Source organism: Tenrec ecaudatus, chromosome 6, assembly GCF_050624435.1.
Source record: "Tenrec ecaudatus isolate mTenEca1 chromosome 6, mTenEca1.hap1, whole genome shotgun sequence".
NCBI lineage: Eukaryota > Metazoa > Chordata > Mammalia > Afrosoricida > Tenrecidae > Tenrec > Tenrec ecaudatus.
The window spans coordinates 83,823,459-83,849,682 of NC_134535.1; the positions used below are offsets into that span (position 1 = coordinate 83,823,459).

Consider the following 26,224-nt stretch of genomic DNA (forward strand, 5'->3'; position numbering starts at 1 on the left):
GAATATAAGCTGCGGCACCCAATTTTACCACAAAAAAACTGGGAAAACTTAATTGACTCGAGTATAAGCCTAGGGTGGGAAATGCAGCAGCTACTGGTAAATTTCAAAATAAAAATAGATACCAAAAATTATATTAATTGAGGCATCAGTAGGTTAAGTGTTTTTGAATATTGATTTCAAAGAAAAACAGTAAACTAGCTCTGTAAGTGGAAAAGAGGGTCAACAAGAACAATATGGTATCAGCAAAAACTTTAAAAGCACAAAAACTTTAACTGCACCGGAGAACAGGTGTAAGTGGGACTCTCACTTGTGTATAAGCTGAGGGAGGCTTTTTCAGCATAAAAAATGTGCTGAAAAACTCAGCTTATCCACGAGTATATATGGTATTTGAGTAGCCGTTATGTGCCAGGCCCTGGTCTGAGTGTTAAAACTGCAGTGTGATCAGGATTCAGGGCAGGTCGGTTACTTTGGGAGCTTAAGAAGACCCTCGCAAAGGGCTTAAGTGGAGAGCAAATGCTTTGAAAATGATGAGGGCAAAGAATGTACGGATGTGCTTTATACAATTGATGTATGTATATGTATGGATTGTGATAAGAGTTGTGATAAGAGCCCCTAATAAAATGTAAAAAAAAAAAAAGAAGAAGAAGAAGAAGACCCTCTAGCTCAAGGTTGGGGGGTCAGGCATCTGGAAAAATCAGCATCTAAGCCAGGACCTGCAGCCTAAGGGCAAGGAGGGACAGACTGAGAAGACCATGTAGAGAAGAGACAAAGCGTGGCTGCCTAGATCTACATAGGAAAAGAAAATGAAGGGACTTAGAAGAACATTTGTTGATTAGCAATATTTACTGAGCACTTAATAAGTTCTAGATAGTTTTATACATAATGGAAGATGAGGTACTCATTTAGTTCTCTCAATAATGCTATGAGATAGATTATTTTTTTAAATCACTTTATTGAGGGCTCATGCAACTCTTACACAATCCATACATACATCTATTGTGTCAATCACGTTTGTACATTTGTTGCCATCATCATTCTCCAAACATTTGCTTTCTACTTGAGCCCTTGGTATCAGTTCATTTTTTACCTTCCTTCCCCACTCCCCCCTCCCCTCATGAACCCTTGATAATGATAAAGTATTACTGTTTTGTCATGTCTTACACTGTCCAACGTCTCCCTTCACCCACTTTTCTGTTGCCGGATATAGATTCTTTTGTCCCAATATACAGGTAAGCAAATTGAGACCACTTAATAACATGGCCAGGATTACAGACAGTAAATTGTGAGATTGACGCTGCTAGGTTCAAACTCCGCAGCTCATGCACTTTCTCTGTGTTGTCCCTTTCCAGTGTGTAACACCGCGTTAGACATTTTATAGTTACCTTCGGCTGAGCTAAAGTAGGTGGTGGTATATTTCCCAGAGGGGTGACTACATTTACATAGGGTCACCGTAATTAGAAAGAGGTTGACCAAGAGCCTGGAAGGCTTCTTTTTCGCATTAAATCATGAGCATTTTTTAACATCCTACGGCCTTCCATGTTGCATTGCTTTGTTTGAGATAAGCAAATATTACTCGCCTCTCTACAGGTGATACGAGGGGACACTGCATCTGTGGGTGTGGGTGTGGGCGGGGGCACATATGAAGCCCTGCAGCAAGCCGAGGAAATTCTAGGCCTGCGAGTCGGGAAGGGTAAGGCTGGAGATGGGAACCAGCTTGTTTGTGACCTTTGGCGACTTGAGAGTGGATGGCTCACACAGGGAAAGAGCCGTGACCCTGGAGTAGTACCTGGGGACCTGGGCAACCTGGGGTGTTGAGGACTCTGAGGATGGTCTGAACACCAGGAAGGGAAGTGGAGTTCCATTTAAAAAAAGGTGAGGAAACATTGAATTTCAAAATTGAGAAACTGATGAATTCCAGTGATGACAGAGGATGATCTTGAAGAACATTGAGAACAGGGTCCGTGTATTTGACAATAAAAGATTCTAAGGTGATCTTCAGACAAACAGCCTTTATAGGATGTGGGAGTAGAAAACTAGACTCCAGCAGACAAAGGAGTGAGTGGAATATGAGGAGGCGGAGACTGAGTGCATGGAGACAGTGGCTTTACTGTGACTCATAGGAGTAAAGTGGGGGTGATCTGAGAGGAAGAAGCAGTCAAGATTCAGGTATATACAGATACATTTGCTAAGTGCCATTGAGTTGATTCGGACTCGTTGTGACCTGTGTACAACTGCCCTGTGCTGCCCTGTCTTAACTCTTCCTGCGCTTATGCCTATTGTTGTAGCCACTCTATCAATCCCTCTTGTTGACAGCGGCCTCTTGTTTGCTGCCCCTCCACCCTGCCAAACATGATGCCCTATTTTAGGGACTGGCCTCTCCTGACAACATGTCCATCGTCTGTAAGATAAAGTCTCACTATCCTTACCTCTAAGGAGCACTCTGGCCGTACTTCTTCCAAGACAGATGTTTGTCCTGTTGGCAGTCCATGGTACTTTCAGTATTCTATGCCACCGCCACAATTCAAATGCATGGCTTCTTCGGTCTTTATGCAAAGTCCAGTTTTCACATGCATACGAGGCACTTGAGTGTGCCATGGTTTGGGCCAGGCACTTCTCGTTGTCCTGTATTTTTGAAACGTGAACATGTTTTGATGCAGAGGCAGCAAAGTCAGAGGGGGAAGTGGAGGGAGGCCTGAGGGAGGATGAAAGATTGAGGCCAGGTGGACGGTTGTGCTTACCTCTCCCCTGATGTAGGCGAGAGGGGGGAGAGATTGTATTGGGGAGTGCTTTCTGCTTCATCCCTGGATCTGTGAAGCCTGAACCACAAGGGCAAATGTTAGTCAGCACCAGTGAAAGTCGCCTTACTACATGATTCTTCAGTGAGTGATTCCCACAAGCGGGATTGCTTCTCAGAGTTACACAACCCCCGGCTCCTTGTTATTGTTCTAGAGCTGTTGTTCTGTATTTTTTTAAGGCACCAAATATCCTGAAAAGGAGATTAAAATAAATAATAAAAAACGAGAGTGAGATACAGTGTTGATGGAGTGACTCTGTGCTGATGCATACATCTGCCACTGCGTTGACCCCTTTTGTCTGTGGGACAGTTGCCTCAGTGTCTAGGACACGTATTTCTACATCTGCCTGGAGAGAAAGAAGAGTCGTTCTGCTCCTGTGAAGAGTTACCATCGCAGAAACCCACAGGGCCAGTTCTACTCTCTCCCCGAAGGGTGTTTTGAGTGAGAATTGGCACATATCCGTAAGTTTGGCTTTGGCTTTGAAGATACTTAGTGGTTCCGTTTTTGGAAAAAATATTGCATAGGTTTATCTGAGAATTTTAATGGCCTAAAATTACCAGGTATTTCACAGTTTTGAAAAATGGTTTGTACCTTCACAGCAATTAGTATGGGGACTGAATAATAAGCATTTCTTTTTCTCCAATGATAGTATTTTAGATGAAATGTGAAGTTCCACATAATTTCACTCAAGAAATAATTATAACATTCCTTCTATTTAGAAAGCAATGTGCTAAATGCCAAGGAGCACTGGTTGGGCTGCTAACTGCAGGGTCAGTAGTTCAGAACTAGCAGCCTCTCCATGGGAGAAGGACAAGGCTCTCTAGTCCCATGAAAAGTTACTGTGTGTGTGTGTGTGTGTGTGTGTGTGTGTGTAAGAGAGAGAAAGTATATATATATATTTTAGTTTTTAATTAAAAGATCATTTTATTGAGGGCTCTTACAACTCTTAGTATGTATATTATTTGTGGCTGAAAGATTTAGCAGTTTGAGACACCCCCACACCCCCTAGTGAGAGGTACCTCAGAAAGACAGCCCTGGGGATCTGCTTCTGAAAGATCATTGCCTTGAAAACGGTTCCGCTCTGTACACATGTGGTTGCCTCGAGTTGGACTTAGCAGCAAGTAACAGCAACAACTCACAAGCACACACACACACACACACACACACACGCCTACAGACAGATGTAGAGAGACACAATGTCTACATTCTGGTTCTGTCTACTGAAAGAGCCTCCAAGCAGTCACATCTTTGTAGCCGTGAGCACGCCTCATGCTCAGATCTTGGTTTCTCCAATTGAAGGAACTCCTCTTGAGAAGTGGTTGATTCCGGGCTGGGAAGGGTGATTACAAGATGGTTTTAAAGTAAGACGGAGCTGAGTGAGGCATATACAAGAACTTTCGTATTACCTTAGTCACTCTTATACAGACCTAAAATTACTTTGAAATAAAACATTACAATAAAACTATTCTGATTTTTCAACTATGTAAATTTAGTCATTATCTTTTCAGTAAAGATATATCGGTATAACTAAATGTAACATATTTTGTGGGAGAAAAATTTGTAGGAACATAGTTCATGTTGCTTTTGTATGGAGTTCTCCTTTGTTTCTTAAAATGTTTTTAGTTTCGTTTGCTTTCCATTTAATTGGTTGTTCCCTTTTCCTTATTGGTAATCAGATTAGTAAAAGGTTATTGGTAGCAAAAGTGTAGCCATCAGAGTTTATTAGTGGTTACCAGGGGTGACAAAAAAATAAAAACCAAATCCACTGCCATCAAGTTGATTCCAACTCCCAGCACCCCTTGGCAGGGCTTTCAGGCGATAAGTCTTTATAGAATCTGATAAGCTTCATCTAACCCAGCGGTTCTCCACCCGTGAGTTGCATCCCCTTTGGGGGGGGGGGCGTGTCAAACAACCCTTTCACAGGGGTTTCCCGATTCGTAACAGTAGCAAAATGACAGTTACGAAATAGCAACAAAAATAATTTTATGGTTGGGGTTCACCACAACATGAGGAACTGTGCTAAAGGGTCACAACATTAGGTTTGAACCACTGACCTTGTGTGTAGGAGCCCTATGCTTATCCAACAGTGTCAAAAAAGAGTCGTGGTGGCTGATGAAGCTGCTTCCAGAAACCAAGCTCACGACAATGGAGTAGATTCCGACCCAGTGACCTTGTAGGACAGGGTAGAACTGCTTCTGTGAGTTTCCAAACTGTAACTCTTTTGGGAATAGAAAATCTCATCTTTCTCCTGAAGATTGGCTGATGGTTTTGAACTACTGCCCCACACATTATCCACATACTTCACAGGATTTGGTTCCTTGTTTCAGAGATAAAAAGTCATGGTTTCTTGGGCCATTCCAGTTAACTGGCCTAATAGGGTACTTAGGGCTTCGGTTCTACCTCCGAGTTCATTGTATAGTTCTTGGGGCCATACTAGCTTGCAAGTGACCATCCAAAGTAAAATATATGGTTTCTATTCTCTTGAAGAACAGAGGAGGGACAAGCAGGATTATGAGGAAGAAATTGCTACCATGAACTCTCTCCTTTCCCCAAGAAACCAGAAGAATTGGATGGTGCCCAGCTCCAGAACTGAGCCTTCTGATCCAATATTCTATAAAGAATCCCAATCAGAAAGGAGAAAATTCAGAGCACTGTTTCATATTTTCATGGACTTCAGACTTTCTAAAGCCGTGAAACTATGGCCCTGAGATGATCTTCAAACCTTAACTAAAAAATATCCCTTGAAGCCTTCTTCAAACCCAACAATAGTGTAAAATGCTTACGTGGAGTGTTATGCTCTTTTAAAAGCCATCTGTATGGAATGAAGGTGACAGCAGCCACTTGAAAGCTTCGTCTTGAGCCTTAGTGGGGAGTGAGTTACTGTAGTGATGGGGGAGGAACAACTCAGGAGTGTGAACATGGTTGCACACTTGAACAGTGTGTTCAGTGTCACTGAATTGCCTCTAGAAACTGTTGAATCCGTGCCCCCCCATACATTCTCAACAACATTTTAAAAAGAAAGAAAAAGATGTTGGTAGAAAATCTGTGACATTCTAGTCTTTTTTTTCTTAATATGTCTGTGTTCTCTGAAGAATTTTTGAGACTGTGTTCAAACAACTTTATATATATATCACTTGAACAAGTAAATATGTCTGGAGCAGAGAGAGAGAGAAGCAGGAGAAATTTAATTTATCAGCAGAGAATTTTATTAATGGCATCCGTGAGAGCTGGGTATGGTAGCAGCTAATTTGCTTTTGTCCCAGCTGGCTCCTAGGAGACCATTGGCCTGGTCTGCTAAGTGTTAAGTGAATTTAGTAGGCTCGGTTTCCTGGAGCAGCGAGGGAGGACCGCACCCTATGCAACTGTTTGAGGAAGCAGATACCTGAGGCCAAGTTTCCCAGTGAGTCACTGCCCAACCCTTCAACATTCGAGGACCTTTGTTCCCGTGATGCGATGCTTATCCACCGGGTAGCTCTCTCTCTTGAGGACCACCTCAAGCTACCTGGTGTGAAGACCAAAGAACACTGGCTCCAGAATCAGAACACTATGCTGAGTGCTATCTGGGCGACTCAGGGGAGGTTGTGGGACTTTCACATGGCTTGTTTCCTGCTCTGTGCAAAAGGGGGTTTTATTACTTGAAGTTTCCCTGAAAGCAGGAGTGATAATTCCCTAAGCTGTTCTAGGAAGGCGCTTGCCACTGCTCTGACTGAAATCTCATCTGTGGGTTTTCTCCTGGGTCATCCAGACTTCCCATCACCTCTTATCTACATCGGCTTAAACGTTATGGTTTTAATCATTATTTCTGGTAGTGGAACGAAAGTGGACTTTGGACTCAGAGAATCTGAGTTTGAACCCCAGCATTGCTACTTTCTAGCTCAATGATCTCTGTAAATCCATTTGATGTTTATTGACTCTTTCCTGGATGTCAATTGCTTCTCCTCACAAATGCAAGAAAATAAGCTTTTGAAGGGGTATGAAAGGAGCTCACAGGTAAGTATCTTAAAACAGATGCCCCACGTTTGCTTGAGAGTTGTTCGTTTCCGGTTGTTTGTCACTGGGGTTTTTCTTGCTGGCACAAGTATCTCAACAAGAGGAACGCAAACATCTCTCCCTCTTCCCTACATTTGCTGTGCTAATGAGAGCACCACTCTCCTGATCATTCCAGTTTGACGATGCTGGCCCTGATCCTGCGCTAAGCCTAAATTCATTTTACTTTACCAACTCCCACCACTTCTATCCTACTTCAAACCATGAACGACTCTCACTTGGACAGTTTTAGGATCTACTTTCCTAGTAATTTAGAGTCGAATCTATTTCCCTCTCAGCAAGTTATACACTGCTGCAGAATAACCTTTTAAAACGTAATCCCCAATGTTACTTGCTTTCTCAGAAATGTCATGTGTTCCACCACTGAGACTTTGGGTAATCCACTACAGAGCTCTCTTTTTAACAAATTGGCAATTGAGGCTCAAGGAAATGATTATTTTTTGACTTGCCATGGAGGTCAAACATGTGCTGAAGAGTCACACATTAAGACTGCACCTCATCTCTCAGGCCAATTCTCTTTGTTGGAATATGGCCCACACTCCCTAGGATAGTTTCCAGGGCTCTATCCTGGCGGGCTCTATTCTGTTTTTCCCTACTGCATTATCAGCTTACAGTGCTCTCGTGGCAGAGTGGTTGAGTTAGACTGCTAACTACAAGGTCAGTAGTTTGAAATCACCAGCCGCTGCTCAGAAGAATGATGGGGCTTTCTACTCCAGTAAAGAGTTAAAATCTCAGAAACTCACAGGGGCACTTTGACCCTCTCCTATAGGAAACTGTGAGTCAGTATCAACGCAATGGCAGTTAGTAATAGTGCCATCAATTTATCTCACCCTGGAATCTAACTGTGGGAAATAGAACTGGGAAGAGAGTGTATGCTGACAGACTCTCCACATTCATGCGTTAAGGAGTTTGGGAGACCAGGGGTCCCGTGGAGGGAACCTTCACATTTGTAGGTGGGAGGTGCATCCCATGTACATTCTCCTAAGGAAAAATTATTCCCTTCAATGTCCTCCAATAATAATGTCAATTAAAAAAATTTTATTGGGAGCTCTTATCACAATCCATACATCCATTTATTGTGTCAAGCACATTTGTACGTATGTTGCCATCATCATTTTCAAAACGTTTTATTTCTAGAGTCCTTGGTATCAGCTCATTTCCTCTCTCCCTCACCTTCCCTCCCTCATGATCCCTTGATAATTTATAAACTATTATTTTTTTTATGTCTTAATACCGACCATGGTCTCACTTTTCAGTTGTCCATCCTCCTGGGGGGGGGTGCTATCTGTCAATCAATAATGCTAATTTTATGGTACTACTTACAAGGACATGGCTGGTACTCTATCCACCTGAAGGTCAGCTGCTTGAAGGCTGTCTGCCTAAAGGTTGTCTGCCATCAAAGGCAACCCTGTTGTTTGTCCTGTCCCAAGTAGAGCCCACTCCCGTCTGTTAAGGATCATAGGAAATTCCCCTGGAGAAGAGTTCAAAGACACCCAAGGTCAAGCCAACTCGGGAACAACCGAGGTTAGGCCGCCATCTTGACTCTAGAGCCCACCCATCTTGTTACATATGTACCTTCTGTCACATGTGTGCCCCCAGTACAACCCCTTCCTATTGCATACATGTTTACTGTGACCTGTGTGCCCAAGATTATATAAGCTCATGAGAATACATAAAACTCCCTCTCTGCTCAGACCTCGTCCTGAAGCAACTGCAGAGGTGAGCTCTTACGTGCTTCATCTTTTGTGACATCTCTTTAATTTACCCCTCAATTACACAACCGCCCTTTGGGCCCATTCAGTTGTGGGGAGGCTGGTCCCCCGAATCTAACGCTATTGAGTTGTCTTATGTTACTGCAGCTCCCTAAGGCTGTTAAGGAGTGTCTGGGTGATGCATATGGTTAACTCGTTCAGCTGCGACACCAAATACTTGGGAGTTTGAGGTACCCAGAGGCACCTCAGCAGAAAGGCCAGGGGAGGGGCATCTACATTTCAGAGGAGACACTGGTTTAAAATCAGGAAAGGTGTGCATCGGGAGTATCCTCACATTACTCAGTCAATCTGTATGCTGAGCAAATCATCAGAGAAATTGGATTATTTGAGAAAGGGTGTGGCATCAGGATTGGAGTAAGGCTTATTAACAACCTAGTGTATGCAGATGACACAACCTAACTGTTGAAGTGAGAAATTGAAGCACTGGCTGGTGAAGATCAAGGATTATAGCCTTCAATATGGAGCACAACTCAATGTGAGGAAGACCCCAAATCCTCACAACTGGACCAATAGTAACATCATGATAAATGGAAAAAGGTTGAAGTTGACAAGGATTTTGTCTTGCTTGGATTCACAATCAATGCTCATGGAAACAGTAGTCAGGAGATCAAAAGAAGGTGGGAAAGTGTGGAGGGGGGTAAAAATGAGCAGATACCAACGGCTCAAGTAGAAAGAAAATGTTTTGAAAAGAATGATGGCAGCATATGTACAAATGTGCTTGACACAGTGGATGTTTGGATTGTTATAAGAGCTGTGAGAGCCCCCAATAAAATGATTAGGAAAATAAAAAGATATTGCATTCGGTAAATCTGCTACCCATGACCTCTTTAGAGTATTGAAGTGAAAGGATGTTACTTTGAGGACTAAAGTACACCTGACCCAAGTGTGTTAGGCCAGGATGACTGGAGAAACAAATCCATTAAGAGAGAATTTTATATCAAGAAATTTTTGTATGTCAGGAAAACTTCTGAAGTCCATCAGTCTGATACTAGCCCATAAGTCCCTCTTCTGATTCACACAGCCACCTGCACTGAGGCAGAGTGCAGGAAGATCACAGGCAGGTGGTGAAAAGCCCTGTGGATTCAATGGCGGTGGACACATCTCTAGGGCTCTCGCAAGTCTCCTCATGGCATCAACAGGAAGGTGAAGGCAGAGAGAGGTGGGAGGTTCCCAGGGCCCTCCTCAAGAGGAGGTCATGTCCACTATGAGGCACCATCAGGCTCTGTGATTGACAGGCTAGACTCCACCCCTACAAGAAGTTATGTAATTACCATGCCAAACCATGGTATTTTCCATTGCCTCCTGTGCATGTGAAAGTTGGACATTGAATTAGGAAGACCAAAGAAGAATCGATGCATCCGAGCTGTGGTGCTGGAGAAGAGCTGCTGAAAGGTCAAATTGAACTGTCTTGGAAAAGTGTGAGCCGGGTGCTCCTTGGAGGCAAGGATGGCGAGACTTTGTTTTCCATACTTTGGATATGTTGTCAGGAGAGCGCAGTCTTCTGACCAGGATGTCATTCATGGTGGGGCAAGGTCCTCAAAGAGATGGATTGACGCCGACTGCCCCAACGGGCCCCAACATGGGAATTGTCGTAAGAATGGCCCAGGACCAGTGCTCTGTTCGATTATGCATGCGGTCACTGTGGGTTGGAACTAACTCGATGGCACTGAACAACAACAATACTGTGTAATTCACAATACGCAGTTTTACAACAACAAAACCACACCCTATGGAGCACAGCTGCTCTCTGACACACGGGCTCGCCGAGTTAGGATTCACTCAACCACAGCTGATTTCACAGTGCCAGCGCTGTTCCGCCCAAGGTGCCCACTTGTGCCTGCTCTGTTAAGTCCCAAGTGAAAGCCCATTGTCTCCTTCCTCTCTTCCTGCCAAGCTGGAAAATCAGGTCCTGCACTCCTGGACCATGCTTTGCCCTTTACCACAGTCTGCCTTCTGTTATAGTTCTGTACACACTAGCAAGCCCAACAGTCATGCCCAGTGTGGGCAGGGAGCCACCCTCCGTATCTTGTAGGAAGTAGGTAGTTATTCAGTAATCTAGTACCAGATTCTATTATTTAAAAAAAGAAAAAAGTTTCGATTCTTACCTTTATCAGTTTCTAAAGGCTCTGAATCACATTGATATAAAAAAAAGTATGCTCTGTGAAGAGTGTGATGAGGGCATGATTCAGCCACTCTGTCCCCTAAGATTAAGGTGTCCTTGTACTGACCTTGTTGCTCTTAGGCGCTATCCTGTAGGCTCTGACTCAGTGCAACCCTGTGCACAGAGAATGGAACACTGCATTCCCTATACCACCTTGTATCAGTTATTACAATTGTACATCGACTCCTCCTGTTTGATTTCTTGACTGCTGCTTCTATGAGTGTTGATTGAGGAGCCAAACAAAATGAAACTCTTGACAGACAACGTCAATCCTCCCTTCATCATGATGTTGGTACTGGTCCAGTTGTGAGGATTCTAGTTTCCTTTACGTCGAGTTGTGAGCCATACTGAAGTCTGCAGTGCTGGATCTTCCTCACTGAAGTGCCTCGAGTCCTCTTGGCTTTCGGCAAACAAAGCGGTGTCATCGCCATAGCATAGGCTGTTTCAGTGAGCCTTCCTCCAATCCTACTGCCGCTGTTCGTCATATAGTCCCGCTTGCTGGAGTATTTTCTCAGCATATAAATTGAATATGCATGGTGAAAGGCTACACTGCCGATGTACACCTTTCCTCATTTGAAGCCATGCAGCATTGCCTTGTTCTGTTTGAACAACTGCCCTTTGGCCCGTGACCAGCCTCCACATGAGCACAATTAAGTGTTGAAGACTTCTCATTCTTCACAATGTTGTCCACAGGTGGAAGTCACATCGCCAAATGCCTTTTCATAGCCGGCAACCCTTGACTAGCTACATACCAAGCTATTCTGACTTTCCTTCTTAGCTCAAACTAATCAAAACCTTGGAACTACTTTTGTAAAAAATTATATTCAGTCCCTCCATTAATCAGTACCCATGACAATGGATCGTGTTGAGAAGAACTTTAAGAAAATACAGTGAGGATTTTTTGCAGTATGGTTTTGCCTCAATCATTACAGCAGAAATTGAGAAACCACAATGTGCTGTTTGTTGTGAGGTTCTATCAGCAGAATCTATGAAGCCTAACAAACTAACATGTCATTTTGATAGCAAGAATTGAGCTTTGCTGGCAAGGATTTTAGAAGCAAAGCTGATGGACTCAAGAAAGCCAGACCTGGCACTGGTGGCAAGTACCACATACAAAATGTAGCAGCCATTGAAGCTTCCTATTTGGTGGCACTCAGAAATGCCAGAGCTATGAAACCTCACACCATTGCTGAGTATTTGCTATTGTCAGACCTTTCCATTTTTCTAAACAGATTTGAGAATGTTTTTGTTGTATATGTTTTTCCTTTGATCCAGAATTTATTCTGGTAGAAAAACTGCTATTTATATCTGTATCTACATTGGAAGCATGATTTTACCAAATAATGTAAAACTATTGATTAGTATTTCTTAAACTGTCACTATTGTGATTTCATATAACTAAATGTAGTTGAGTTGTTTGCTGTTCTGTGTCTTCTTCCTAAAACGTTTATTTTATTGTTGTGACTATACACAAAGCATACACCCATCCAACAATTTCTATGTGTATAATTCGGTGACATTGATTACCTTCTTCAAGTGATGTAATCATTTCCACTCTCCCTCTCTGATGTTCCTCTCCCATCAACATGAACTCACTGCCCCCAAAGTTGGCCTACTCCTGTTCTTTTGAGTTGCTAGCGTCCATTTGATTCCCAGTAGATAGCTCTTAAAAGAGCACAGTGCTCAAGGCTGACATTTTTTGTTAGTGAAGCTAACCTGTTGTTGGTTTTTAGGAAGACTTCTGAGCAGGGGTCCTCAAACTTTTTAAACAGGGGGCCAATTCACTGTCCCTCAGACCCGTTAGAGGGCCAGACTATAGTTTAAAAAAAAAAACTATGAACAAATCCCCATGCACACTGCACATATCTTATTTTGAAGTAAAAAACAAGCGGGGCAGAAACACCAGCGGGCCACATGTGGTCCACAGGCCGTTGTTGGAGGACCCCTGCTTCAGAGGATAAGATTATCTCAGGGCAGCCCACCTTCCTCATGCCACGACCCTTTCATGTGGTAGGGACCCCCAAACATAACATTATTTTCATTGCTACTTCATAGCTATAATTTTGCTACTGCTATGAATCCAAGTATAAATATCTGATAGGCAGGATGTATTTTCATTGTTACAAATTGAATATAATTCAAGTATAGTGATTAATTACAAAAAACAATATGTCATTATATATTGTGAACTATTTCTAATGACAAGTAAATGAAATTTTGTCTTGAAGCATGGTGTAGCATGGGTAACAGTCTTCATGTCGGGTACTCAGAGATGGGTGTATCTGCATATGGGCAGACCTGCCTGGAGACGGATAGAGGAGACCATCAGAAATATGCGTTTTCCCATGGTCTTAAGCGACCCCTGTGAAAGGGTCGTTCAACCTCCAAAGGGGTGTGACCCACAGGTTGAGAACCGCTGCTTTAGGGGGGTCATCCAGTCTCACGGCTCCTGAAAGTATGGATTCCATGATCATTTAAACTTATTATTAATTGTTATTATTGTGTGGATGGGACGAGGGTTTACAGAGCAGATCAGTTTTTAATGTGAATATGAAATTTTCTCTCTTTTCTCCCTTCTCATCAGGATTCTTCTAGGCAATCTTGGTCAGCGTATTTGGTAATGGTAGCTGGCACCATCCAGTTCTCATGAGAAGGAAGGCTGATGTTCCTGGAGGCAATTTGCCAAACATTCGTGTCCTCGTCCTATTCCTGCGTCCTCCCCTGTTACTCCAAGTGAATAGAGACTACCCTGTGCTTTCTACTGGATGGCCACTTGCAAGCTTTAAGACCCCAGGCACTATGCAATGAACTAGGCGGTAGGCAGAAACCCTAAACACACTATTAGGCCAGCTAACAGGAATGTCTCATGGAACTATTATCCTAAATTTCCTGATGGAAGAACTGATTTGGTGGTACATAAACAACCACTCTTTTGTTGTTGTTGCATTGTTTAAAAAAAACTTCTTTTAGAAAGACTAATATAAGACCAGCTCCAATGAGGTGGTTATTAAAGATGTCCAAAATGTTAAACCACTCCGTCATCCCTGATACCAGCCACTGCTTCTCCCTAGTATGTTCCCTCTTGTTTAAAGTTCTACAATTCACTGCAGCATCTCATGGAACTCACGAACCATTAGGGACATGGCTCACGTGGTTGTGGAGGCTGGTAAGTCTCAAATCTGAAAATCAGATGTCATCAAGAGGACCCTTCTCATCCACAAGGCTGCACAGGCTGGTGGATCAGGTCAGGGAGTGGCTGAAATTCATGTCCCATGAACTGGAGGTCAGTCAGAGGCGAGCCGTCAGACTTTGCCAGTGTTCCTCAGCACAGCTAACGAGACAGAAACAATCCCGAAGTGAGAATAGGGCTCGCTTGCTTAGCCCGGCAAAGGAGCTCACCGAGACTCGTGACACAATGGCCATTTGAGTCCTGGGTCACAGTCTCGGGCGGTGACTGCTGTTTGCTTGCTTGTCACCCGGACTCAGCACCTCTTCTGCCACAAAGTCACAAAGTTGGTTTTTACTCACTTCTGGTACTTTGATGCACAGAGGAGTGGTTTTTGCCTTTTGACACGTGGGAAATCGGAAGACCATGTTCCCAAGGAAACTAAGGGGGCCACTTGAGTGATACCATTCGATAACGTGGGCACTCAAAAATACCCCGCCCCCTCAGTCCTGTCTCAGTATAGCAGCCACCTCCCTCCAGGATAGGACCTTGCAAACAAAGCACTCAGACTCCCTGCCATGGAGCAGGTCTGCCTCGAAGCAGCCCTTTGTGTACAGCAGAACCAAACGCTGCCTGCTCCGCCCCCAGCCCACCACGCCTGCAGCCACTGCGTCAGTCCATCTGCTCGAAGGACTGCTGCTTCGCTGATCCTTTTCTTTACCAAGCGCGGCACGGTGTCCGGCAGTGTTCTGCGGCTATTCCGACGGTTTCAGTGGCAGATGCCTCGGTAGTAGACAGCCGACTATTCCTTTCTCGCAGTCTGCTTTTTGTCCTGAAGCTTAGCTGAAGCCTCTTCACCACCAGTGACCCTGCTGTATTTGAAGTACTGCCCAGCCCCCGTCATCACAGGAGCACACAGTATGACAGACGGGCAGGTGAAGAGTGGATGCAGACAAATAGGGGTGACGTGTTCTGTAGCTCATCCAAAGGGACAGGTGACCCGTTGGGCTGCTGACTGGGTTGAACCAAGCAGCTGCCCCACAGAATAAATGTGGGGCAGTGTGTTGTGGTTAGATTCGTGGCCCTGGGAAGGAGCCCTGAGAAGCAGCTCTGTTCGGGTCTACCCTGCAGGGTTGCTATGAATCGGAATCAAGTGGGCAGCAGTGGGTTGTTTTTGGTGCTGGTGGAGTGTTCATTACTCAAGAAGAGATAATTTCTTGAAAACATTGTATTGCTTACTAGTTCGTTATTACAGTATATTCTTCTTCGTGATTGCTTAAAAGATTAGCCCTTCAGGACCAGTGGTGAGAGTGCGATACTGGGAGGGTGGAGGGAAAGGAGGGTAGAGAGGGGGAACCAATTACAAGGGTTTACATATAACCTCCTCCCTGGGGGACGGACAACAGAAAAGTGGGTGAAGGGAGATGTCGGACAGTGCAAGATATGATAAAATAATTATAAATTAGCAAGGGTTCATGAGGGAGAGGGGAGCAGGGAGGGAGGGGGAAATGAGCTGATGTCAGGGGCTTAAGTGGAGAGCAAATGTTTTGAGACTAAAGAGGGCAATGAATGTACAGATGTGCTTTATAAAATTGATGTGTGTATGGATTGCGATAAGAGTTGTACGAACCCCTAATAAAATTATTTTTAAAAAGATTATCATCAGGAAACCAGTATGTAAACACTATACCATGGATGAGAAATGCAGGTGTTAGGGAATGGCCCTTAGTTCCTTACAGGGTGGGGCCAGGCCTTACACTCAGATCTGTCTGTCTCCAACACCAGGGCTTCTCAACATGAAAACGAAACCATATGCCCTGGTTGTGTCAGATTAGAACTACCTGGTGGGGTTTTCAGGGACTGACTTTTGGGAAGTAGATCGCCAGGCCTTTCTTCTGAAGCACGCAAACTGCCAGGTGTTTGGTTCACCGTCTGCGCCTCTCAGGAGTTGCCTTCTCAGTGTTGCCTTCCACAGTGGCCCAACGGTGAAGTGCTGAGTGGCCAACCAAAGATTGGCCATGTGAACTCGCCCCGTAGCTTTGGTAGAAAGAAAACAGTCATCGGTGCCTGAAATTTCTGCCCAGAGAAACATCTGGGGCAAGTCCTCCTGCCACGTGGACTCCAAGTCAAATCAGCTTGACAGCCTTAACAGCTTGCTGCTTTCCAACACAGAGACGCAAACAAAACATGGCCAATCTTTCCTCTCTTTTGTGTTCCTTTCCCAGGCAAGGTCTCCTGGGAAGACCTTGGAAGAACAAATCCTCCACGTGGCAAAGCTGTGTGATCTTTCAGGGTCGCCCTGTCGCTTCCTTTGGCTCAAAGGACCCTTAGAACTTTCTGAATGTCAAGCGGCAGCTTCGTGGCTTTAAGAACACGATGTGTTCTACTGTTGCCACGGGAACTAGGCTCCTAGTGCCCCTGGAGCCCGGATGTTCTACCAGAGTAGCCGCGCTCTGTGGATGCCATGAGGGCAGCACACAGTATGCTCACCTACGCTTGCCACCCTTCAGCCATGGAAGCCATTGACTCATTTCTAATCTCACCTCTTCTGAGCAAAGGTTGGCACTTCTTTGGTCATGACTGCAGCAGAAGAAACTCCCAACCCACCCAGGTTAAGGGGATGGGGCTAGGTGATGTAGACGCCCTGGTTGTGTGAATTGTTTAGCTTGAAGATTTTTAGAGAATTTCAGGGCAGATATTTTATCCCCAGGATCTCTGATGACATCCATATAACCCAAACCAACCCCTGTAAAGCTTGCTAATATTAAAAATTCCACTTACAGACCATGACTCATAGTAGTCGATGGCGTTGCTTGGCGACTAGCATCAGAACATTACTGTTTCCGTATTATTATGCTAAAGATGTTTGTGTATCTGGTAGTGTTCCTTTAATGGTTTTTTTGGCCATTTATTACCTTCTCGAGCATTTAACATTAGAGATGAACCGTCTCTAGGCATTCTAATCTATGTGCATTCAACTCACAGACAGATGTAGAAACAGAACTGTAGTCGGGGGCTTTCTGTACATTATCCTTCTCCCAACTGTTGAAAGGCATTTAAGCAGAAACAAGTATAACAGGAGCCAATGTGATATGCTTAACACAGTTCGTAGTCCTTTAAGGAGCCCTGCTGGACGATGGGTCGGGCGTTGGGGTGTCAGCTATAAATCGGTAAAGATTTATAGCCTCAGAAACCCTACATAGAGACTCCGTGAGTTGGAGTCGACAGTATTTCAAGTATCTTACCTCCTTTTATGGACACTAGAACCCTATGCAGGTTAAGTATTATCCTAATTTTTCAGCTGAAAAACAAATTAAAAAGATGACATGATTTGTTCAAGGCAACAGAGATGTGCACCTGTAGTACACTGTGTCTGCAGCTCTCCCCTGGACAAGAGTGGTCAGTGCCTCTGGGCTGCGGGGACAGGGAGAAAGAGTAGGCAGCCAAGAGGAACTTGGATGTGGGTAGAGCCGAATGTGGACCTGATTCTACTGAGATGGCGATTGTGCCTCCCCAGGGATGTAAGTCAGAAGAGGGGAACATTTCACTCCAAATGCGCCTTTGGCACAGGCTTAATTTCAGGGGAAGGCCAATTGATGTTTGCACAGTAGGGTCAGTCATAGAATGATTGGCCTGGGAGGGACCTGAGAGACCATCTGGTCTAGCCTTCTTATTTTACAGCTAGTGTTTGGAAGAGCAGGAAGAGGAATATGGTCTGCTGGTCTCTGTGCCTCTGCTTTCTCCTTTGCGCCACACCCAGCCAACTCTTGATGCTGGACAATCCTCTTCTGTATCTAATACACTGATTTTCTTTATTGCGTAGGTATTCCAGGATCTGTAGACAAGATGGAATCAACGCCATTTAACAGACGGCAGTGGACGTCAATGTCCTTGAGGGTAACAGCCAAAGAACTCTCTCTGGTCAACAAGAACAAGTCATCGGCCATTGTAGAAATATTCTCCAAGTAAGTGCTGATCCTGGTCCAAAAGGACCCTCTGTCTTGTGCAGCTATTGCCACCTCCCAGGGAGATAGGAAAAGGGAATACAGGATCCATCTTTCTTGGGCACCTTCTGGAGACTACGTGCTTCACAAGGTACTGTGGAGAAGCAGAGGGTGATAACCCAAAGACATAGCCTCTGAAGGCACAAAAGGATGATTCTAAAATGCGTAAAGCAAAACGTCAGCGAGTCAAAAACTAGGAGTGGGGATGGAATACAGAATCAGAGAGGCAGTGTCCACCACGGGCAAGAGCCAGTCGGGAAGGTTTTTCTGGCTGTGATTCGTTATCAGGCCAGTTGGATTTGGTTAAAGAGTAGGTGCTTGTAGGTGCACTCTGTACCTGAGCTACCCGATATTACAGCTACTGAATATGTAGCTTTTTGATTCTGAGTTAATTAAAGTGGAATGACATTAAAAATTCAGTTCCTTACCTGCACTAGCTGCACTTCAGTAGCTGCTCGCTGGCTACATGTAAGTGACTTCCAGATGGGATGGTGCAGAAACATTTGGTTAGCGCACAAGGTTCTGTTGGATAGTGCAAACTAGGTAGGCAAACTTTGGGCTGCTGGCCACCTGTTTCAGTAAATAAAAGTTTGTTGAAATATAGCCACACCCATATGTGTGTTGTCTTTGGCTGCTTCTGTGCTACTGAGGCAGAGATAAGTACTTGTGACAAGAGGCCGCGCGGCCCACAAAGTCTAAATTCCCTTCTATCTGGCCCTTGGAGAAGCCTGCTGACCCCGACGCTAGACCTTGAACTTTTTTTCCATTTTGTAGTTTTAACAGTTCTATTACTATATAATTCCCAGCTCCTATAATCCAGTGGCTTAAACCTATTAAAAGAATTGTGCATTCATCACCACAATCAATTTTAGAACATTTTCTTCTTTCTTGTATGCATCATTATGAATTCTCTATTCCTCCGCCAACCTCCCCTATCAGTAACTTTTAAGAAACCACTAATTTAGTTACTGTCTCTATATTGATTCATCTATCCTGCATTTCGTATAAAGAAAAATATGCCCCCCAAAACAAAAACTAACAACATAGTAACAAAGGAAAACTGGAAAACCTCAATCATAAAACATAAAATAAAGCCCACATGGAAGAGGCACACCAGCCTGTGTGATCACAAGGTGTCAATGGGATCAGGTATCAGGCATCAAAGAACAAAAAATCACCATTGTGAATGCAGATTGCAGAGTGGACACCCAAAGCCCATCTGTAGGCAACTGGACATCCCCTTACAGAAGGTTCTTGGGGAGGAGATGAGCCAGTCAGGGTGCAGTATAGCAACGATGAAACATACAACTTTCCTCTAGTTCTTTAATGCTTCCTCCCCCCCACTATCATGACCCCAAATTCTACCTTACAAATCCGGCTAGACCAGAGCATGTACACTGGTACAGATAGGAACTGGAAACAAAGAGAATCCAGGACCGATAAACCTCTCAGGACCAATATTGAGAGTAGCCATACCAGGAGGGTAAGGGTAAGGGGGGAGAATGGGGGAACCAATCACAATGATCTAATAACTCCCTCCCAGGGGGGATGAACAACAGAAAAGTGGGTAAAGGGAGACATCAGTCAGTGTGAGACATGAAAAGATGATAATAATTTATAAATTATCAAGGGTTCATGAAGAAGGGAGGATGGTGGAGGGAGGGGAAAAATAAGGAGCAGACACCAAGGGCTCAAGTAGAAAGCAAATGCTTTGAGAATGATGAGGGCAACGAATGTACAAATGTGCTTGACACAATGGATGTATGTATGGATTGTGATCAGAGTTGTATGAGCCCCAATAAAATGATTTGAAAAACATAAAATAATAAACGCTAGAACAAAGTTTAAATGGATCAGACTCACTGCCATTGAGTCAATGTCAACTTGCAGTGACCCTGTAGGGCAGGGTAGAATTCCCTTGTGGGTGTTCGAGACTATCACTCTTTGCGGGAGTAGAAAGCCCCGTCTTTCTCTCTGAAAACTGGTCTAAAGGGAGAACAAATGATAAGGTGTTAAATTTTAACCCAACCTGCGGTTGTCCACTTTCCAGTGCACTCTGTCTGAGAACAAGGCTATTCACAACCCTGGTTAGAGGGAATTCTCTGGAGTCTTAGTCTGCATGGGCTCTTTGCAAATACATTTTGGGCTTCCATTGTCATCTATAGCCTTCTGCACACTGGGTGACCATGACTTGTTTATTTTTTTTAATTTTTTTACATTTTATTAGGGACTCACACTACTCTTATCACAATCCATACATATACATACATCAATTGTATAAAGCACATCCATACATTCTCTGCCCCAATCATTCTCAAAGCATTCGCTCTCCACTTAAGCCCTTTGCATCAGGTCCTCTTTTTTTTTTCCCCTCCCTCCCCACTCCCCCCTCCAAATGTGCCCTTGGTAATTTATACATCGTTATTTTGTCATATCTTGCCCTATCCGGAGTCTCCCTCCCCCCCCCCTCGACTTGTTTATTTTTTTAATGAGGGCCCCTTTCTTTCTAGTTCTGTACCCCTAGTGTGTAGCACAGTGGTCGGGATGGCATATGGAAATCAGGCCCTGAAGTGTCAAACACAATGACTCTCTTCAAATACGAGATGCCATAATGGGGAATGTTGAAAGTGCAGCTTAGAGCAGCTGGTAGGTTGTCTGGGTAGTTCATTAATTAATAAGCATCTACTGCAGAAGAAAAGTTGGTTAAGATGCGAAGAAAGTGATTCTGGAAGTTTCGTCGAGATAGGATGAGTGTGGAAGCGTAGGATAGGTGCCACCGGAGGCTTCTGTAACCTGCAGCGTCACCTTGTCTTCAGGAACAAAGCTGTGTGAGTACCTGCTACATGGAAAACACTGTATTTCCAGACTGTTAACCTTGGTTACTTACTGGTTGGGATGAGGGAGCTAAGGATGAAACTGCATTCCTCTTTCACTGTCTACACCAGACACTTAATAGTCACATTATTTTATGTCAAAAAAGGATTCAAACCCCTATATAGAACTTTCCAGGTCCCTCCCCTAAAGATTTGAAGCATCAGGGGTGGGGCTAAGGACTCAACCACCAAGTCAGCTGTTCAAACCCACCAGCCATACTACAGGACAAAGATGAGGCTGTCAGCCCCTGTCAAGATGCCCAGTAAAGATACTTGGCCCTACAGGATTGCTTTGAGTCAGAATCAACTTGATGACAGCAGGTTTAGATTTCTGGCTTTGGAGAATAAGGACCAGAAAATTGTGCTTTCAAAGGCATTGCAGGTAACTTTCACCCTCTGGGAAGTTTAGGAAAACTGGTAGTGGAAGAGATGGGCTTGTGAACTTGACCCTAAATTGAATAAGCTCTATGATAGGAGCTGCAGAAGCTTATCAGGAATAAAGGGACTGGGAAAGCTAGCAGTCTGGCAGGGGGAACTACAGGAGGGAGACAGAACTGGTAGAGTTCAGGTGGGTCCCGATGGTGGAAGGCCACTGATGCCTTGTTGTGTGTAGGACTTAGGTCAGCAGTGGAAGGCTTTCATGCAGGGAGGGTGACATGATCAGACTTGTATTTTAGAAAGATGCTTCTGACAACACTATAAAAGGCAAATTGCAGAGGTGAGAGATTGATAGCATGGGGACCAATTACAGGGGTTGGGTGTCGGGGTGCACTATTAGGAGCCCAAGTGAAAGACATTGAGGGTGGGAGGAAAGGGCGGGGGGTTAGGTACTGGGAAAGAACACCCCATGTTCTACAGAGAAACTTCTGTACATTTGTACCCTTTTCACTATTTCCAGCCCCACCTCTCTGTAGCTGAAGCTGTCCCCTTGACTGGTTTTCTGCCCCTGGAGCTCAGCAGCTGCGTGCTTTTTCTCCCCTGGCTTTCCAGGAATCAGGCTTGATGGGGCTTTGAAATGGTTTGTTTTAGCTCAGACCCCTGGTGAGAACTTGCCTTGCTATACCCTAGATAGACTGACTCCAAATCGATATGGTAACCAGCTCTCCCCGCTTCCCCTCCCATCGATTCCTCCAGGTCCCCTTGTGATGTGTAAGAATCACTTTGGGGAGCTGGTTACAGTGTGGATTCTGACTCAGCGTGTCTAGAGTGGATATGGCAGCTCTCAGCTGGGGTTGAACCCGATTGAACTGGTCTCAAACCCTGGTTGTTACTCTCCTACATCTCTCCTACTCTCCACTGCTTTCCACACCTTGTTCTCAAGTTCTAAGCCCACCTTTGGAGGGCTTAGAACTCAGGACTATACCTCACTTTTCTTCCCCTTCAGTGAGTGCCAGGCCCTTGGCTTTGTTGGGGACCCTGGCACTTGGCTTTAGGCCGCCTTCTCTCCATCCTCCTCCTCAGGCTGCTCCAGTTTCTTCTTGCCTTCCTCAATGGGGGTCCACTGGAATCTGGTAGGGGGAGGCAAGGCCTACTTATGTAGGATGTTTACCATCTTGCCCTTCTTCAAATGCTAATTGTCTCTTTTTCTTAATGGCAACTAAATAAAAAGGAAAGAAAGAAGGAAGGAGGAGACACTCCCACAAGATCTCCACATTTCCAGATGCCCTTGGGCCAGGGGTGCCTTCAGTGGGGAGTCTTGTTGATTTTGACTCAGAGCCACCCTGAGGACACCCTCTAGAGCTGCCCCGTGACTTTCTGAGACTGTCAATCTTTTTAAATCATTTTATTGGGGGCTCGTACAACGCTTATCACAATCCATCCATCCATTGTGTCAACCATCATTTTCAAAACATTTTCTTTCAGCTTGAGCCCTTGGTATCATCTCCTCATTTTTTCCCTCCCTCCACCACCCTCCCTCCCTCATGAACCTAGATAATTTATAATTATTATTTTTTTCATATTGTATACTAATCAATGTCTCCCTTCACCCACTTTTCTGTTGTCCATCCCCCTGAGAGGGGGTTATAGGCAGATCATTGTGATCGGATCCTCTTTCCCCCCACCTTTCCCTTACCCTCCTGATATCACTACTTGAGACTTTCTAGGACTAGAAAGCCACCTCTTTCTCCTGTGGAAAGTCTGGTAGGTTTGAACTGCTGACCTTGTGGCTCACAGCCCAACATGCAACCCACTGTACCACCAGGTCTAGGGAATCTCTAGCCCACATAAATGGCCTTTCTGATACTTTGGACACCAAACTTAAAACAAGCCCACTGACCTGGGGCCTATTCTGACTCAACGCAACCTGAGAGGACAGTGGAATTGCTCCATAGGGTTTCTAAGGCTGTCAATCTTTACCAAGTAGACTGCCCCATCCTTCTCCCTCACAGTGACTGTTTAGCAGCATTTAAACCACGGCAATACTTCTTAATAGTACCTGTGAATCCAGCCCCTACCGAGTCCTAAGGTTATCACCACCCAGACTCCATTGCATTGCCCATATTGTGCAGATGTAAAACTGACTAGAGCAGCGGTTTTCAATCTGTGGGTTGCAACCCCTTTGGGGGTCGAATGGCCCATTCACAGGGGTCGCCCGATTCATAACAGTAGCAAAATTTCAGTTATAAAGTAGGAACAAAAATAATTTTATAGTTGGGGGCTCACCACCACATGAGGAACTGTATTAAAGGGTTGTAGCCTGAGGAAGGTTGAGAACCCCTGGACTAGAGCCTCCTGTTCTTGCATTTGCTCCGCTTTCTTCCTCCCACTAACTCTCCTCTGGACCTCATCAAGACACCCCGGTCTTACCAGTCAGGTTCCTTCCCTTATTCTGTCAGCTGCTTCCTCCTTTCCTTCCATCCTGCTTTATTCTGTCCTTGCCCCTTTCAACCCATTCTGGAGAACCTAGCCTTCTTGTGCACCAACAGGAGGACGTTGGACAGGGCTTTTCACCTTAGGGGTCCTCTCCCCTTGCCGAGGGAAAGGGCAGAGGTCTTAGAGGGCCCCTTCTGATAGCAGTGGGTTGACCGCCTCTTTTTCTCAGGAAGATTATTAGGGAAAATGGCAATAAATGCAAAACTCTAAGGCTTGAACCCATTCCTCAGAATCTGTGTGTTGGGCCTGATTATTTTTTAGCAGTTGGTTGAGTTAGGGGAAGCTTACAGAGGAGATCAATTGCACATTCACTATTTCATATACATTGTTTCAGCTCATCTATTGCAATCCCCTTAGTGTACCATTCCTGTTTTCACTCTGGTCCTAAAACTTCCCACTTTGCCCTTGGGTAAATGCTGCCCTTTGATCTTCATGGGTTGCTTCAGCCCTCCAGCTAGCAGGATGGCTTAGGGAACAAGGGTCACCAAATTGCAGCCCGGTGAGCCATGTGCAGCGCTTTTAGTACATGCATGTGGCTCTGAAGTAAAATGGAAAATGTGAACAGGTATCATTCAAATAATAGTGGTTTCACTCATTTGTAAAATATCTTTATGGCTCATGGATAATTTTTCCATTGTTGTGAGGGTCAGGATATTGGCTCTTCTGTCTCAAAAGCTCTGGCTTAGGCCCATGACCTTTGCCTGGGGCATGGCTGACCAGTAACCGTGGTCGAGTTTAAGATTAAATTTATTCTACATTTCCTACCCGAGACTACTGACATCTACATGTCTGGTACTGACAGAAACCCCTGTGAGGGACATCATGCCTGTTTAATATTAATGAAAACTGTCGAGAAGAACTTGCCCAGGTTAATGTTCAGGATTGCTTCTTCTGCTGCCGCCTCTGTTAGCACACTGGATTTGTCTTGAAGGATGAATAGAATGTTTGTTTTTATTGTTTAGAGCAGTGGTTCTCAAACTGGGTCGTGACCCCTTTGGGGGTCGAATGACCCTTTCACAGAGGTCGCCAGATTCATAAAGTAGCAAAATTACAGTGATGAAGTAGCAACAAAAATCATTTTATGGTTGGGGGGGTCACCACAACATGAGGAACTGTATGAAGGGGTCGCGGCCTGAGGAAGGTGGAGAACCCCTGGCTAGAGACAGCCCACTGTTACAGAGGAGCTATTCCTTACGGTTTCTTGGCTGTAAGCTTTTCAAACTTTTTACAGTGAATTAGGTGAGGGTTTACATTTGAGATCATCGAATTTTATGTTCAACAACTTAAACTACTTACCAACACCCCTTCCAGTAGTTTGCCCTGTGCCCTCCCCTCCTTGGCTGGAATCCTGATGGAAGTAGTTCACCAGGCCTGTTCTGAGCCACTGGGGGGTCTGAACCACTAACCGTGAGGATACCGACTGATTGGCCACTGTTCATGCCACCACTAGAATGAATGGAATTCTGTGTGGTAGGCTGGGAAGTTGGCAGGGGCCTTCCCTTCCTCAGGACCAACAGGAAGTGAAAACACAGAAACGGGGCCACGTGTTAGATTCCTCTGTGGGAAATGTCTCGGTCCTTGGCTGTGCACGGCATAGAGTTCACGCTAAAGCCTAGTTTTTGACCCAAGTGGGATTTTATAAAGGATAGAAGAAGTCGCAGGTGTCACAGTAAACCGAACACAGGCAGCCTCATAGCACTGCACACCCACATGGTGGCCTGAGGCCAGAGAGACCGCTGCCCAGACAGCCGAAGGAAGGCAGAGAAGCAGCAGGAAAGAGGGTGGTCTCCCGGTTTGGCCTTTTTGGGGGGCCTGCGGCTGGGAGGCGTGGTTGGTGGTACTGGTTGACCCCATTGGCTGAAATAAGCCCACCTGGTCTAGATTGGGCCGATCCAGGTGTACCGGTCACCTCGGTGTACTGCCTTCCTGGCTCCAGGACCTGAATTTGCGCTCGTCCTTTTGCCTTATTGACTTCTAAGCAGGGCACTTCACCTGGTGGAAACCAGGGAATTGACCTGGATTTTCTTCTCCATGCTCCATTCTCCCAGAGACAGTTGCTAATGTTGTATTTACCGTAAGCTCAAAGCAAATTGCTGGGCTGTTTTCCCCAAAAGTGCACATGAATTTCTATTTTCAACCCCAAGGAACTTGTTTTGCTTTTATTTTTAAACCTTCTATTATGGGTTGCCAGTATGAATTGCTTCTGACTCACAAAGACCCTTTCGGGGTCAGAGAAGACCCGTGCTCCACAGACTTCCCAAGGGCTGACTTCTCAGAAGTAGATCCCAGGTATTAACCATTAATAGCACTCAGGGACAGGTGGGGGTTAAGAATGGGTTATAGTCTATACAGGTGCAGTGAAGAGATGTTAGAAACCATAGGAGGTGTCTGAGCAGAGACTAATATGTAAGTAGTGTATGAAGAAGCTTAATCTGGCAGATTTTTGCAGGATTATCTTGATGGGGAAATTAGTAAAATACTATTTAAAAAAATTTTTAATTGCTCATTTTTAATACCATGTTTAACTTTATA

General features: G+C 44.8%; 1 protein-coding gene across 2 annotated transcripts in view; it reads left to right on the forward strand.

Moving 5' to 3' along the window:
- LIMA1 (LIM domain and actin binding 1) overlaps nt 1-26,224 on the forward strand; it is a 126,717-nt gene that overhangs the window by 20,766 nt on the left and 79,727 nt on the right. For both annotated transcript variants that reach the window (XM_075551700.1, XM_075551701.1), the window contains exon 2: nt 17,765-17,906. In XM_075551700.1, the coding sequence (XP_075407815.1) occupies nt 17,788-17,906 (119 nt within the window). In that variant the 5' untranslated portion in view covers nt 17,765-17,787. The remainder of the gene's footprint in view (nt 1-17,764; nt 17,907-26,224) is intronic.